This window comes from Thamnophis sirtalis, unplaced genomic scaffold (assembly GCF_051295495.1).
Source record: "Thamnophis sirtalis isolate CommonGarterSnake01/CBP01778 unplaced genomic scaffold, rThaSir2_p1.2 scaffold_4, whole genome shotgun sequence".
NCBI classification, from domain to species: domain Eukaryota; kingdom Metazoa; phylum Chordata; class Lepidosauria; order Squamata; family Natricidae; genus Thamnophis; species Thamnophis sirtalis.
The window spans coordinates 43,099,749-43,114,647 of record NW_028261384.1 but is presented as its reverse complement, the minus strand read 5'-3'; the positions used below and the strand labels follow the sequence as shown (position 1 = coordinate 43,114,647).

The following is a 14,899-nucleotide window of genomic DNA, read 5'->3' as shown; positions in this document are numbered from 1 at the left end:
AATGAAAACAATCGTGACTAATATTGTTCATTTTCTTGATCAGATGCTGGGAGGCTATGCAGAATTTTTATATCAAATTGGCTTGTTAGATGAGAAGCAGAAGATATATGTCCAAAATCAGACTAATCTGGGACAACAATACATCCAGCAGAAAAAATGGAAAGAAGCCTTTGAAGTATGTCATAGAGGCCCATATAATGGCCTTCAGCAATTAAAACCATCTGAGCAGAGTAAGGGGTCAGAAAGAAATCAAATGGAGGTCACAAACCTGATTGCAGCAGGAGCAAAAAGAAAATGAATAGAGAGAGAAGTCATTCGCCAATGTTCCTCTAAAGTTTACATTGGACTCCCTTCAAACTTGAGCACTTGAGTGTGTGTTTACATAGGCATCTCTTTTATGAATTGCTTTAATTTATTAATTCTGATTTTTGAATGTCCTAAAGCTTTTTCTTATCTCCAGAAATTGGAAGAAAAATAATCTTGGAAGTTGTGAGGATGCTTGGACATATTTATCATAACTTTTCTATCCACAAATAAATATTCTAATTTTTTAAAGACATTTGGGAAAAAAAGTGGTTACCATACAGAATTAACTGACATGAGCCACTTCGCAGCATGTTGCATTTCCAGCAATCTAATGAATCTTCCATATTTTACAAAACCGTCTTTAAAAAGAAGAGAATAGAAAACTGTTCATTTAAAATAAAATTGTTACACTAATTTTTGTTGATATCATGCAGGCAAGCTTAATTTCTGGAATATTAACTGCAGTAGCTGCTGCTTTACATAAGGAGAAGAAAAATATTCGCTGGTTCAGACTGAGTGGCCCAAGTCATCTAGACCAGTGTTTTTCAACCACTGTGCCGCGGCACACTAGTGTGCCGTGACATAGTGTAAGGTGTGCCGTGGGAAAATTACTTTATATATAGTCAATATAGGCACAGAGTTAATTTTTTTTAACATTTTCTAATGGTGGTGTGCCTCGTGATTTTTTTCATGAAAAAAGTGTGCCTTTGCACAAAAAAGGTTGAAAAACACTGATCTAGACCATATTTGTTCCACGGAATAAAATGACATTTCCTCTCAACTTATTTTGGAGACATTTGATTGGGATAGCTTTCTTTTATGACTTTAAATATGGTATTCACTTGGATCTTGATGCAAGGAGGGATCTTTCTTTTAGTATTTATTAGTACAAGTATATTTTACCAAGTTTTCTTTTCTAGCTTTGGGAACTGTAGAACAGTGAATAATTGCATATTCAACAACGAAAATGAACATGTTGAACTTGCATGAATTTCTTCATTAGGTATTTGATACTCTGTTGAATGGTGATAAAACTGGAAGTCCTCCTTATGTTCATACTGTCACAGGATGTAGCAACTATTTCAATTTCTTGAAGTGCGAAGTAAGTACTTATAAGAAAAGGCAAATTTATTGAAAATGTATAGTGCATTCAAAAAGTAATCAGACCCCCTTCACTTTGGTTATGCTGCAGCCTGATTCTACAGTTGTTGAAAATCATTTTTTCTCATTAATCTACACTCAGTACCCCATTATGACAAAGTTATGGCAAAGTTAAAATATAATTTTAGAAATATTTGTAAATTTATTAAAAAGAAAAACTGAAATATCACTTTAACTGTTCAGACAGTTTGCAACAACACTTGAAATTTGGTTCAGGTGCCTTCCATTTCTCTTGGTTGTTGATGATGTACTTTTACACCTTGATTGAAGTCCACCTGTAGTAAATTAAATGGATTAGACATAATTTGGAAAGGCACACACTATAGAAGTTTTCACAGTTGATAACGCATACTGTAGAAGACCAAAGCCATGAGGGCAAAAGAACTGTCTGCCAAACTTAGAGACAGGATTATTGCAAGGCACAGATCTGGGAAAGACTACAAAATTTCTGCTGTGCTGAAGGCACAGTGGCCTCCATAATTCTCAAATGGAAGAAGTTTGTCTCCATCAGGACTCTACCAAGAGCTGGTTGACTGGTCAAACTGAGTAATCGGGGGAGAAGGGCCTTAGTAAGAGACCAAGAACCTGATAGTCACTTTGATTGAGTTACAGAGAGCCTGTGTAGAGTTGAGACAGAGTTCTAGAAGGACAACTATTATTGCAGCCCTCCATTGATCTGTGCTTTCTTGCAAAATAACACCTGAAGGATTCTCAGTCGGAGGAACAAGAGTCTCTGATCTGATTAAACCAAAACTGAGCTATTTGGCCTCAATTCTAAATGTTATATCTGGAGGTAACTTTAAGCTTAAGTCCTCACAGCCAGTTATGTATTTTAATAGGTCAAGATGTCAATGAAGGCAATGTTACTGCTATAGTAACATAGGTTTCTTTCTCTTCATCAGCATCCTAACTTATTCTGTCTGTTTTGTTCTGAGAAATGCATTCTTTTTAAGGAGAAGAGATATTTTTTCTTCCAGACCTGTGGTCTAAAGCTATTGGCTAGATTGCCTGCCTATATTTTTTTCACATTGTAAAGTTTTGTTTAAGATACTGAGGGCAAAAATCCTGGTGCCAGCATACTGCATGAGTTGGGCTGTTGGATCTAGTCCAGCAGATCCAACTCTTATTTGAAAGAACAACTAGCAAAGTAGTATTCCAACATCAGAACTGATTTAGTATATTTACATTAACTTGCATTTTTATTATCAAATATCATACCTTTTACAAATTGCTGGCTTTTTTCTTCTTATGAAGTTAATTGATCTAAACATATTAAATTGTTTCATCATTTCAAACTTGAACATGAAATTGCAAGGTCAATTGTTTCAGTTCTTACAGACACAGTGTTAAGTACAGTTGTTGCTATAAGAAAGAAAGCAGAATCATCTAACATGTAAGTTGTATGAATTTGTTTTCTAGCTTTGATGAAATAATTTTGTATGTGTTCTTCCTCCTTATCATTTTAATAACAGGAGCCTGAAGATCAGGAATATTTTGGAAATCTATTATCACTGCCAAACATAAGAAAATCTATCCATGTTGGAAATTTGACCTTCCATGATGGTTCTATGGTTGAGGAGCACTTGGTTGAAGATATAATGAAGACAATAAAACCTTGGTTGGCTGTTTTAATGGATCATTATAGAGTAAGTAAGATGCCAGCTTGAGTTTTTTACTTGTCAGTTTTAGAACCTGGATATTTAACATTTATTATGACTTATATTGTATGTATTTTTATAGAAAACAAGTATACTGTTTTAAGTGAGTGTGTATAAATAATTTGGAAGTTTTGCAAAGATAGTCAATTTTGTTTTTATCTAGGTGCATTCTTGTTTTACTTTTCTGAAAATAAGTGAGACAGTAATATAATTCTTTCTGCGTTAATTTACAAGTCAGTAATATAATTTTTTCCCTCATGGCTTAAAAGTTGGTTTTGGCATGATAGTTACCTTGCCAAGGATAAGAAAAAAATTAAATATTAAATTAAAAAATTAAAACATAAAATCTATTAATAGAATCTATTTACTCCAGAACTACTGTTCATATATTGGAATTAGATTGGAGGAAACATAGGTTTAAACCGTATTGGGCATACCGATTACTGACTACATTTGGATCAATCTTTCTCTCTTAGTCTCATCTATCTACTTTCCCCCCTGAAAATAAGACCTTCCCGGATAATAAGTCCAATCGGGCTTTTGAGCGCATGCGCTAAAATAAGCACTTCCCCCAACATAAGCCCTCCCCAAAATATTGCAACACAGCAGTAGCCATGATGTGACAACTCTCGCTACCTTTTGCACCTCAAAAATAATAAGACCTCGTTGAAAATAGGGCCAATCACTTATTTCGGGGGTCAAAAGAAAATAAGACCCTATCTTATTTTCAGGGAAACACAATACTAAGACCTTTTTTTGAGAGAGATAAAATTAGTAGTACAATTGGGGGTGGGGTGGCTCTCCAAATAATCATCTTGATTTTTCGGTTGAAATGTAAATTCAAAAATAAATATCTGTCACTTGTGTCCCTGCATTCTTCACAGACAGTTATTGAGCAATGCAGATAATTATAATCAACATATTATTAAGCATATTAAGTACATGAAGTTTTTATTGAGTTCATGGAAGATCAAGATTTTGAGAACTACCTCTTTTAGATAAAGAGTCAAATCTTTCTCAGCTTGATGAATCTTACAGAAAAAGATTTTTAAGCCTAGCACGTTTTAGTAACAAGGATTTAAAATACACATATGCTTTCTATGAAAATGACTAATATAAAGGATTCTTATCTTGACTTAAGTGCTAGAGCAATGATGGTGAATGTTTTTCTGCTTGAGTGCCAAAAGGGCTCCCGCGCATGTGATAGCGCATGGGTGCACACACACACACACACATAATGTAATACGCTCCCCCCCCATGCAAGCCTGCCCAACTCCCCCCCATTTCCCCTGTGCATGCATGCAGGCCTTACTGAAGCTTCTGGACTTTTGGTAGGCCCTTTGGGCCATTTTTTGCCCTCCCCAGACTTCAGAAAAGCCTCCTGAAGCTTGGGGAGGGGAAAGCTAATAGCCCAATGGGCCTACTGGAAGTTTGTTTCTGAACTTCCAGTAGGCCCGTTGGGACCATTTTTTGCCATCAACAGGCTCCCTGAGGCTTTCCTAAAGTCTGGGGAGGGTGAAAATGGTATCCCTGCCCTCCGGAAGGCCAAAAATCAGCTGGATCTGACATAGCCCAACACCTCACATGCCCTCAGATATGAATCCACGTGCCATAGATTCATCATCACGGTGCTAGAGTTTGCTGTTAAATCCCAATATACAGTATTTATGTATTTATATACTCTTAAAACCCCCATTGTGTTAATTTGTTTGTAACCTTGTTAGCCCAAATGGTACATTATACTGCAGGTTTGAATTAAGAACTAACTTTAAAGAATGCATAAAAATTGAGAACACGTTACTCCCAAAGAATTGAACTTTTTCCAGTGTGGGCTACGCATGGGATATTTTTAAAACCTGATTGATTCAGAGACTGAGGGGAATTCTTTTATATGCCTATTCCTCTTCTTGGCTCTCCCAGTTTCCTCTCAGTCTTTGGTCCATACAGACTAGTGTATTGGCTCTTCCTTGAGGAAATTATTTAATTTGTTTAATCGGATAATCTTAATTGGCTTTAACATCAATTCTAAAATTTCTAAATTCTTCAAATTGATCATCTGAGCTGGTGGTGCTAATTGAGGCCGCTTTGTGCTGCCTTCTCAGAGGTGTGGAGGGCCATTTCGGCTATCTCCTCTTCTCTCCAAAGATCACCTGGAGCAATGTCCAGTCCCTGGGAAGGCCGGGGTAACAGGCTCCATTTGAGCTCAGCGGGAGGGGCTGCTACCTCGTCCCAACTTTCGGCTGGTGTGGTAGCAACAGCGTGCCGGTCCGAAGCCTCTGATGGTGCCTGCAGTCGTTTGAAGATTCCAACAGCTTTGGCAACCATTTGACAAGTCAGCGGCCATTTTGAGAGATCCTGAAGGCCACGACGTAGCAGCCATTTTAAGGAGGTATTCCTCATTATCTGTTGGCCATTTTGAGAAGGTCAATACTTTTACCTATCATCGAGACTTTCGGGCCGTTTTAAAGCAGCTGGTAGCAGCCACAGAGTTTCCCGCAGCTGCGTCTCCCGGGGATGCTGAAGCAGCGAATTAAGGACACATGAGTGGGGGAAGATGGCAGAAGCCAGAGACGTCACTAGGCAAGCTTGCCCAAGGGATCAGGCACCGGGGGCAGAGGAAAATGACAGGCCCTGCTTCTAAGCCTTTAGCTGCCCAGAGCCCCTCCAGAGCTGCTGTTCGAGATGAACAATGCAGACAGCGAGCTCTGGAGAAATGAATAGTTGGGACAGACAGGCTGTAGGAGGCCCATAGCACGCCTAACCCTCTACATCGCTCCAGGTCCCCAGCCAGACCTATTAGGCACCAGGGAGCCAGGTTTCCAGCAAGGAAGTTCAGCCCTTCTCCCTCTTTTCCTCTTCCTCCAAGGCTTCGCAGGCATTCCATTATTTGGATATTTCCCCATCACCTTCCATCTCTCCGAGCGCAATTAGGGACGTCATGGGGGACCCCCTGGAAGGCACCTCCATGGATTTCCTCCCTGTCACTGATCATAGCAATAGCAATAGCAGTAGACTTATATACCGCTTCATAGGCCTTTCAGGCCTCTCTAAGCGGTTTACAGAGAGTCAGCATATTGCCCCCAACAATCTGGGTCCTCATTTTACCCACCTCGGAAGGATGGAAGGCTGAGTCAACCCTGAGCCAGTGAGATTTGAACCGCTGACCTGCTGATCTAGCAGTAGCCTGCAGTGCTGCATTTAACCACTGCGCCACCTTGGCTCTGGAAGCCAAGGTGGCGCAGTGGCTCTGGACCCCCTGGAAGGCACCTCCATGATTTCCTCCCTGTCACTGATCATGTGCCCAAGGGCCAATTGACCAATGCCCCAAGGGGAGGATTTAGAGGATCTGGATCTCCTCCCAGATAACATTAGGAGACTTATTGCCTCAGCCATCACCAAGGGCATAGACACTGGCTTGAGGCAGCATGAGGACAAAACGCACCAGGATAAAAGGTCTCAGGGATCTCAGGCTAAGCTTGTGTTAGGCATCTCGATGCCTGTCGACCACGAGGGTCTATAATTCCATGTGGTCAGCGTTCATCAGATGGTGCTCCTCTCTCAACATATCACCAACTTCAGCCTCTGTTCCCGAGGTCCTTAACTTCCTACAGAACGGCCTAGACAAGGGCCTGTCCCTTATGCATATGCCCCTCTGTGCTCTCCGGGGAAGGTACCACCCCTCTGTCACAACTCCCAAATGTTAGGAGATTTCTATGGGGAGCGGCAAACCTACATCCATCCCTGGTCTATAGGTTCCCCACATAGGACCTTCCCTGGGTTCTTAGAGCCTTGACAGGGCCTTCATTTGAGCCTCTAAGGACAATTCATCTTTGGCTTCTGTCTATGAAAGTTGCATTCCTGGTCGCTGTAACTTTGGCCAGGTGCATGTCAGAACTGGGGGCACTGTCATCAAAGGAAGACCTGTGTGTATTCCACCAGGATAGGGTGGTCCTTAGATTGGATCCAACGTTCCTCCCGAAGGTCAACTTTCCCTTCCATAGGGCACAGGAAGTCATCCTCCCAAACTTTGCCTGGTGCCTTCTCATGAGAGAGAGTGTCTTTGGCACCGACTAGACGTCCGCTGGGCCCTGCGTATTTATATCAGGCGCACGACGGCATTCCGTAAATCTGAGGCACTATTTGTCTCATTTCTATCCACCACCATGGGAGCCAGGGTATCTTCATAGTCTATGACTATATGGCTCAGATGGCTGAGACAGTCCATTGCCACAGCATACAAAGCCTCAGGTCAGATTCCTCTTTCGGAGATCACAGCCCATTTCACGAGGAGCACAGTGACCATGGCAGCGTGGGTCTCCAGAGCCCCATTTGAGGACATCTGCAGGGCGGTCACGTGGACAAATCCGATGCCCTTCATTCGCCACTATCGACTGGATGTCTTCGTATTCACTAAAGCCACCCCAATTCCTACGTCTTAGCCTTTCCCACTCTAGGGACTATAGCTTGGGTACATCCCACATGTAGCCCCTCCTGCATAACACACTAATAAACAAACGTTGGTCCTTACCTGTTGTTTTTCAGTGTGATGTGGAGAGCTAGGGCTATTGCAGCAGATCTGTGGTCATGTGATCATGATTTCCAATGTCCCTTTGCTTTCCACAAGCTAAGTCAATAGGAAAGATAGCAGGAAGTTAGAAGTCACTTTCATTCCCATTATTTTTTTGTCCACTCATGGTCATTCTATCTATCTGTTTTGGTAAATAAACATTGACTTGCTATTGAAGTACATTTGCCACTGCAATTATCTTTCTAGACATAATATTCTTTCCTTTTAGATGATCATGGAACCATCCAGTATTTGGGTGAAAAAATATGGTCATGCTAAATTTTAATATTACTTTTGATCATATTAGACAGTGCTAACTTTCTGTCAAAGAATGGACTACAGAAGTATCTAATAAGATTTAAAGAGACAGTTAAGTCATCTTTATAGAATGAAGTATGTTCTGGTATTAATAAAATCTCCTTTTTGAAATGATATACACTCTAATATCTTAATTTTGAATTGGGAATTCACAGTATTGTCTAATCAAGTGCTGCATTTGTACTTTGAGATGGCATGAAAAAAGCTGCACATGAAAAAAAGATGAGCGAGTCAAATAATACAATAATAAACAATATTTAAACTAATATTTTTATCAAATGAATACCATTACTGTTAGTCTCTGGATAATGTTCAATGGGACAGTGCCCAAGGATTTAAGAGATGTTCTATGATTCTGAATGTTTAGGCCAAACCTGGTTTCCTAAGTGTGAAAATAGAAAAAGTCAAGATGGCAGCTATAACCACGTGACTGAAGCCTTATCTTTTTTTTATATGTTTAAAAAAAGGAAGTGAGAATGATAGGGCTTCAGACACAACTGCCATTTTGAGATTTTGATTCTTCCTCTGCATATGTTCCTGAACTGAGCACATCTGTTCCCAATCTTCCTTTCCATTTTGATAGCAAAGCCTAATATTCGTAATATTCTGCTGCTGCTGCTTATTTCTGTATAAACTGTATAAACTACAGTGAATAGATTTCAGCTATGATACTGTGTGTGTGTAGATAGAGAAAATAGAGAATATATTTATAAACACACATAGTCATAATTTTTATTAAAAAAATTAAGAGGGAAGAAACTAATACTAATACAAAATAAGAAAAAGAAAGAAAGCTAAAAGTGCAAGAAAATGGGAAAAGGAAAAGAAAGAAAAGAAAGGGAAAAATACATTATTTACAGCAATTATAGTTATAATTATAAATTTTCCTCTTTAAGGGGGCATCTTAACTGTCTATAATATATTCTGTCTAATAAACCATAAATCATTAATTCATACGTTTTTATTCTGTTTTGTTTTATGCAAAAAGTCCATAAGGGATTTCCAGTCAGCAATAAATGTAGATATTGTCCTTTCTCTGACTAAATAACTCAATTTTGTTATCTAATAAGTTCTACCATGTTTCACAACCCTTCCTTCACTGTGGGTATTGCTCAGTGGTGGGTTTCAAAAATTGTTCGAACTGACTCTGTGGGTGTGGCCTCCTTTGTGGGAGTGGCTTGATGCCCATGTGACCGGATATGAAGATGCCGACGACACTAGTCAGAGCCACCTTAAATTACCTCACACACAGCACTGGCATGCATAAGAATATGATGTAAAACTGTTTTTTAAAAGGCATCTTTGGTTTGCGTTAAAAGAACTTCAACTCACGCAATGTTCTGATTGTACCACAAACGCAGTAGTCATCCTTACCTTTCACACAGGCACTGAGTTTTATAAATGTGAGCGTGATAGTGTAGAATAATCATATCCAAGGACCAGTGGTGGGTTTCAAATTTTTTGGGAACCTCTTCTGTAGGTGTGGCCTGCTTTCCGGGTCCACTGGTGGAACCTCTTCTAATCGGTCTGGTAGATTTGATGAACCGGTTCTACCAAATAGGTGCGAACTGGTAGGAACCCACCTCTGGTACTGCTGAATGTTTCTATCTTTGTGCATATCTTAATCTTGCTGTACTGAAAAGATACTGATTGTATAATAGTGTTGTGCCTTTTTTTTTGTCTTTCTATCCTGCCCTCCATCTCTACCTTAGAAACAAAGTTAAAAGTTTTTAAATTTCCATTTATGTGTTTAAATATCTTCCCAAAGATTAAAATAACCATCTTTGTATTTTAAAAGTTTGCTTAATCCTTGTAGACAAAGCTAACAATAGAGACATTAGACTTTTAGATCCTTATTCATTTCTTGAATGGTATTTTGTCATTTTTAATGTAATTAAGGCTCTTCATCCCAGCCTCTGTAAATATAATAATCATATATGACAAGATTGATATTATGATCTCTATAGATAAAATATTTAAAAATAGTAGTATTCTAGAATTAATAAAGTGACAAGGGCTGGAAATGTATATTATGTTTGGGCAGGTTTTTCTCCACCTGATTACTGCAAAATGGGGCCTGTATGTAACTTGTCAGGAACTGCCAGTGTTTTTTAAAACTCATATTCAGAAATTATGCACCTGAGAAACCACTGTATTTTGTTGGCTTCTGATTTTTTGTTTGTGTCTCTTATCCCTCTATGCTAGAGATGACAATTTTTTTCCAAGCTAAGATTTCATTCTGCAACACTTTTTACTACTTTATTATCAAATTTATGATATAAATGATTGATGTAATATTAATCAGTTATTGACCATCTAAATATTCTTTTTCACTATGAAAATGATTAAAAATACACTGAAATCAAAATAAAATAAAAACCTAACAGTATAAAATCAAGACTGGCAGCAATAATAATAATTAAAATATTGAGTAGGATTGATAAAAATCAATAAAATAAGCAGTGAAAACAATATTATGAGCTTTACTTGGTTTTATACTTATATTTGACTTTCAGGTTCTCTTATACAATGGGCAACTTGATATCATTGTGGCAGCTCCACTTACTGAACGATTTCTGCCCACTGTGCCATGGGGCAAAGTGAAAGAATACAAAGATGCTGAGAGAATCATATGGCGAATACATGATAAAGATCCTGAAGTTGCTGGCTATGTACGCCAAGTGGGTGAATTCTATCAGGTGAGATGAACCATTTCATAAGAAAAAAAATATTCATTAAATATGGCACAGCAGAAGGAGATCCCTTTTAGTCTATGGTAGCAAAAGATCAGGACTCCAGTAGCACTTTTTTTTACACTAACACATTTTATTACAATACATAAGGATTTCTGATTGTATGTCCTGTCATCTATCTGGCAACTTGTGGGAAAGGAATTTGGAAAGGGAAGGAAGGGAAGGGAAAGAGGGGAAGAAGAAGGGAAGGAAGGAAGGAAGGAAGGAAGGAAGGAAGGAAGGAAGGAAGGAAGGAAGGAAGGAAGGAAGGAAGGATAGATAAATCCATTAGAATATGTGCAGCTCGGAGCTGAACTATAGAGTCCTTGCAGTTCTCTGATTTTGGTTGTTTTCTTACAGATATTTCATTACTCAACTAGTTAACATCATCAGTGCTAATGAGTGGAGAGTTTGTTCCATGTTTATATAAAATACATGTCAAGAATAAAAATATATTCTGATATATATATATATATATATATATATATATATATATATATATATATATATATATATATATATATATATATATATATATATATATATATATATATATATATATATATATATATATATATATATATATAAATATCAGAAGAAAATAAGAAAAGTAAAAGATAACTTCTATAATCAGTGTATAATCAGCACATGACCTCAGTAGCTGATCATGAAGATAATTTACTTCTTGGTTTTTTATCCTGTCATAAGAATACCAGCAAGTTACTCTAGTCTCAGGAATTTCTCTAAAATGAAGTTAAGAAAAGATTCTTATTTAGCGACTTCAAGTGGAATTAGCAACTTGGTCACTAAGCAAAGCAATCACTAAGTATATCACTGAAATTGTGCTTTTGCTCTTATTTCAGATTTCCTTTCTTTTGCAAACTTGCAAAGATTGTAAATATAAGAATTGTTTGCAAAGTTATTTTTAATTATTGTCATAACTTTGAATGTTTACTAAACCATGAATGGTTATTACAAGGACTACTTGTAATGTGTGCCAAAGAGAAATATTGTGCCACTTCCTTCATTTCATCTGATTGAGTCTAATATAATTTTAAATGAGTCATTTTTTTTGAGTCATTTATTAAAATTTATAGGCCGCCCTTTTCCCCGAGGGGACTCAGGGCGGCTTACAATCACAAGGGAGGGGGGTGCAGTATCAAAAAACAAAACAAAATGTGAACAAAGAAAAGTAATAAAACACAACTTTCGTTCAGCAATCAAACACTCGGGCGGGTGAATTGGGAACCTATCCCCAGGCCTGCTGGGAGAGATGAAAGCATTTCCTCCCACTCTCTGAACTATGCATTTATTAACATTACAAGCAGTAATCAAATAATTTTAGAGGTAGATAGTTTATTTTTATTTATTTATATATTTTATTATTTTTACAAACAACTCAAAGTGGCATATCCAAACATATCTGACACACATTTCTCCTCTTATTTTCTCCACAAAAACTCTGTGAGGTGAGTTGAGAAAAAGTGACTGGCTCAAGATCACCCAGCTGGCTTTCATGGCTAAAGCAAAACTCACGGTCTCTTGTGGTGAAACTCACTTAACAACGTTCTAGCTTAGCAACCAAAATTTTGAGCTCAATTGTGGTCATAAGTTCTCTTTTTTTTCTTTTTCTTTCTTTCTACCTTGCTTTCTCTTTCCTTCTTTCTCTTTCTCTTTCTTTCTCTTTCTCTTTCTCTTTCTATCTTTGTCTTTCTTTTTTTCTATCCCTCTATCCCATTCCTTTCTTTCTTTCTTGTGTGTATCTCTCCAACTTTCTTTCTCTCTTCCCTTCTTTCTTCCTTCCTTCATTTTCTCTCTCTTTCTCTCTTTCTTTCCCTCTTTGTCTTTCTTTCTCTCTTTCTAAATCACTCTAAGGTTTGATGAAAGCAGTCACAAGTTTAGGGTGAAATAAGTCTTTCTCCAAAACTTAAACCAGGATTTCAACAAAACCTCTAGGTCAGCATCAAGCTCAGGTTTTGACTTTTATCCAGAGCCGACCAGCTTCAAAAGTTCGGGACAGACAAGGTCTCCCCAGCTTAGATTTCCCAATTAGGCCTGGCAATCAGGGTGTGTGCCACCTCTGAACCCTCAGCCACCCTTGATACTACAAGAGGACTTATTGATGCTCAACTATCATGGGCTTTGGGAGAGTGGCCACCACAAGGGATGGAAGGAAAGCAAGGCTAGGAGGCATCAGAAAGAAAGGCTAGGATGAAGGATGTCTATGGGGATTCTTGGTCATCCAGGATGTCTCAAAGATGCTTTTTTTCCCAAGAGGCAGCTGGACTTTCTGCTTTTTCTTTGAAGACCTTTCACTTCTCCTCCAAGAAGCATCTTCAGCTCCTCCAGAAGCTTCCTCAAAGCTGAAGAAGCTTCCTAAAGGAGAAGCAAAACATCTTCAAAGAAAAACCAAAAAGTCCAGTTGCTTCTTGGAGGAAAAAAGTACCTTTGGGAGAAACGGATGAGGACACCTGGTCCTAGCCCATGCCCCTCGGGTATGAGCATACATTCCAAGGAAGGACTCAACCCGGCTTCAAAAAGGGCCCATACTCCACAGCCAGCCAATCTGCAAAAGCATGGAGGTGGGCAAAGGGACGTGCATGTCCCGCGTTCAAGACCAATCATGCCCAAGTTCCCCCAACATAGTGCCCAGACACGTGGGGTGTTGGTGGTAGGTGGGTGGGCAAGGGATAAAAGTTGTGGATATGGCATCCCCCAACCTGCAAAAAGCATCCCCGCCTTTGCATCAGCACTTTCTTCAACCCTTGGCTGCACTGTGCTTTTGCAAAACAAGCCTGCCCTCAACCGAAAGTAGGTGTGTGGGCAGCCGCCATTGCTACTCATATTGTTGCTGAGCTCTTCAAGATCCATGCTCATGCTGGCGATCCGGAGGGCAGGGGAAAGAAGTTTATCTTCTGCCTTACGACCTCCTCTCCTCCTCCTTTACCCAAAGCAAGACATAGCTAGCAGAGAAAACCCCACGGTGGCCCAAGGCCAAGGTGCTCCATTTTAAAGTTGAGCCCCTTTTCTATGCCAAGTGGGAAGGGAGCCTAAGCAAAGGAGGAGGTGGAGAGCTGGTCGGAGGAAGGGGGAAACCCTAGCGAGGGCTGCCTGCCGTTAACTATAAGCCAGTTGATCAGGGCAGCATGCTGCTGCCTCTTGTGCCGGGCTTTGCAGCTGCCAGAGCCCCACATGGACCTCTTATGGGGTGTTGGGCAACCTGGTTCTGGGATCACCTTCCCCAAAAGACCAACCATCCGTCACTCTGGTTCATGCGGCTTTTGGGGGGAGGTTCTTTTTTAAAACGCCCCTCCAGACAATCTTGAAAATCTGCGAGGTTGCTTTGGGAGTGGGACAGACAGGCAGCATCATTCAAGATCGTCTGGACTCTGGAGAGGCATTTTTTAAAAGAAACTCCCCCAAAAGCCGCAAGTTCTGGACAGATGGGCAGGCGGTCTTTTTTTGGGGGGGGGGAAATCCCCAGAACCAGGTTTCCCAGCACCATGAAGAGGTCTGTGTTGGGCTCCGGCAGCTGCAAAGTGTGGCATGAGGGGGCAGAAGCCCCCGAACCCAGCAGGGAGCCTAAGCAAAGGAGGTGGAGAGCTGGGCGGTGTAAGGGGGAAACTACTGCTGCTGGTGGAGCTGCGTTGCCCCGCTGGGTTTGTGGACTTCTTCCCCTTGTGCTCACTTTGCAACCACCAGAGCAAGAGGTCCTTGCAGGGCTCCGGCAGTTGCAATGTGCGGCACAAGGGGCAGAAGTCCCTGAACCCAGCGGGGCAATGCAGCTCCAGCAGTTTTTCCCTTCTTCCTCTCAGCTCACTCACCTTTCATCCGGAGGCTCTGCCAGTGGGGCACCTGCCACTTCACCTCCTGAAGGTGAGGTGAAAGAAGCTAGGGAGAGACATGCAAACAGCTGCACCGCGAGGCTTCGGAGGAGGACACGGGACTCCAGGGATGGCAGTGGTGCCCGCTGCTGCTCCTGGGGGTACCTGAAAGGGACAGGCAGGCTGCCACAGCTCCACTGAGAAGACATTTCTGAGAAGAGAAAGTTCTCCAGTCCGCCTGCACCCGAGCTGGTGGAGCGCCCGTGTGATCGGAGCAACCGTGTGGCTCACTGGCCACTGGCGGTCTCCCTAACTATGGTTGTGGGCGCTCTA

The 14,899-nt window shown here is 40.4% G+C and overlaps 1 protein-coding gene across 1 annotated transcript in view; it reads left to right on the top strand.

Annotated features, from left to right (window-relative positions):
• CPVL (carboxypeptidase vitellogenic like) overlaps positions 1 to 14,899 on the top strand; it is a 44,947-nt gene that overhangs the window by 24,085 nt on the left and 5,963 nt on the right. Inside the window, exons 9-12 of the mRNA XM_014067299.2 lie at positions 44 to 175; positions 1,310 to 1,408; positions 2,940 to 3,113; positions 10,527 to 10,709. Coding sequence (XP_013922774.2) covers positions 44 to 175; positions 1,310 to 1,408; positions 2,940 to 3,113; positions 10,527 to 10,709 — 588 coding nt within the window. The remainder of the gene's footprint in view (positions 1 to 43; positions 176 to 1,309; positions 1,409 to 2,939; positions 3,114 to 10,526; positions 10,710 to 14,899) is intronic.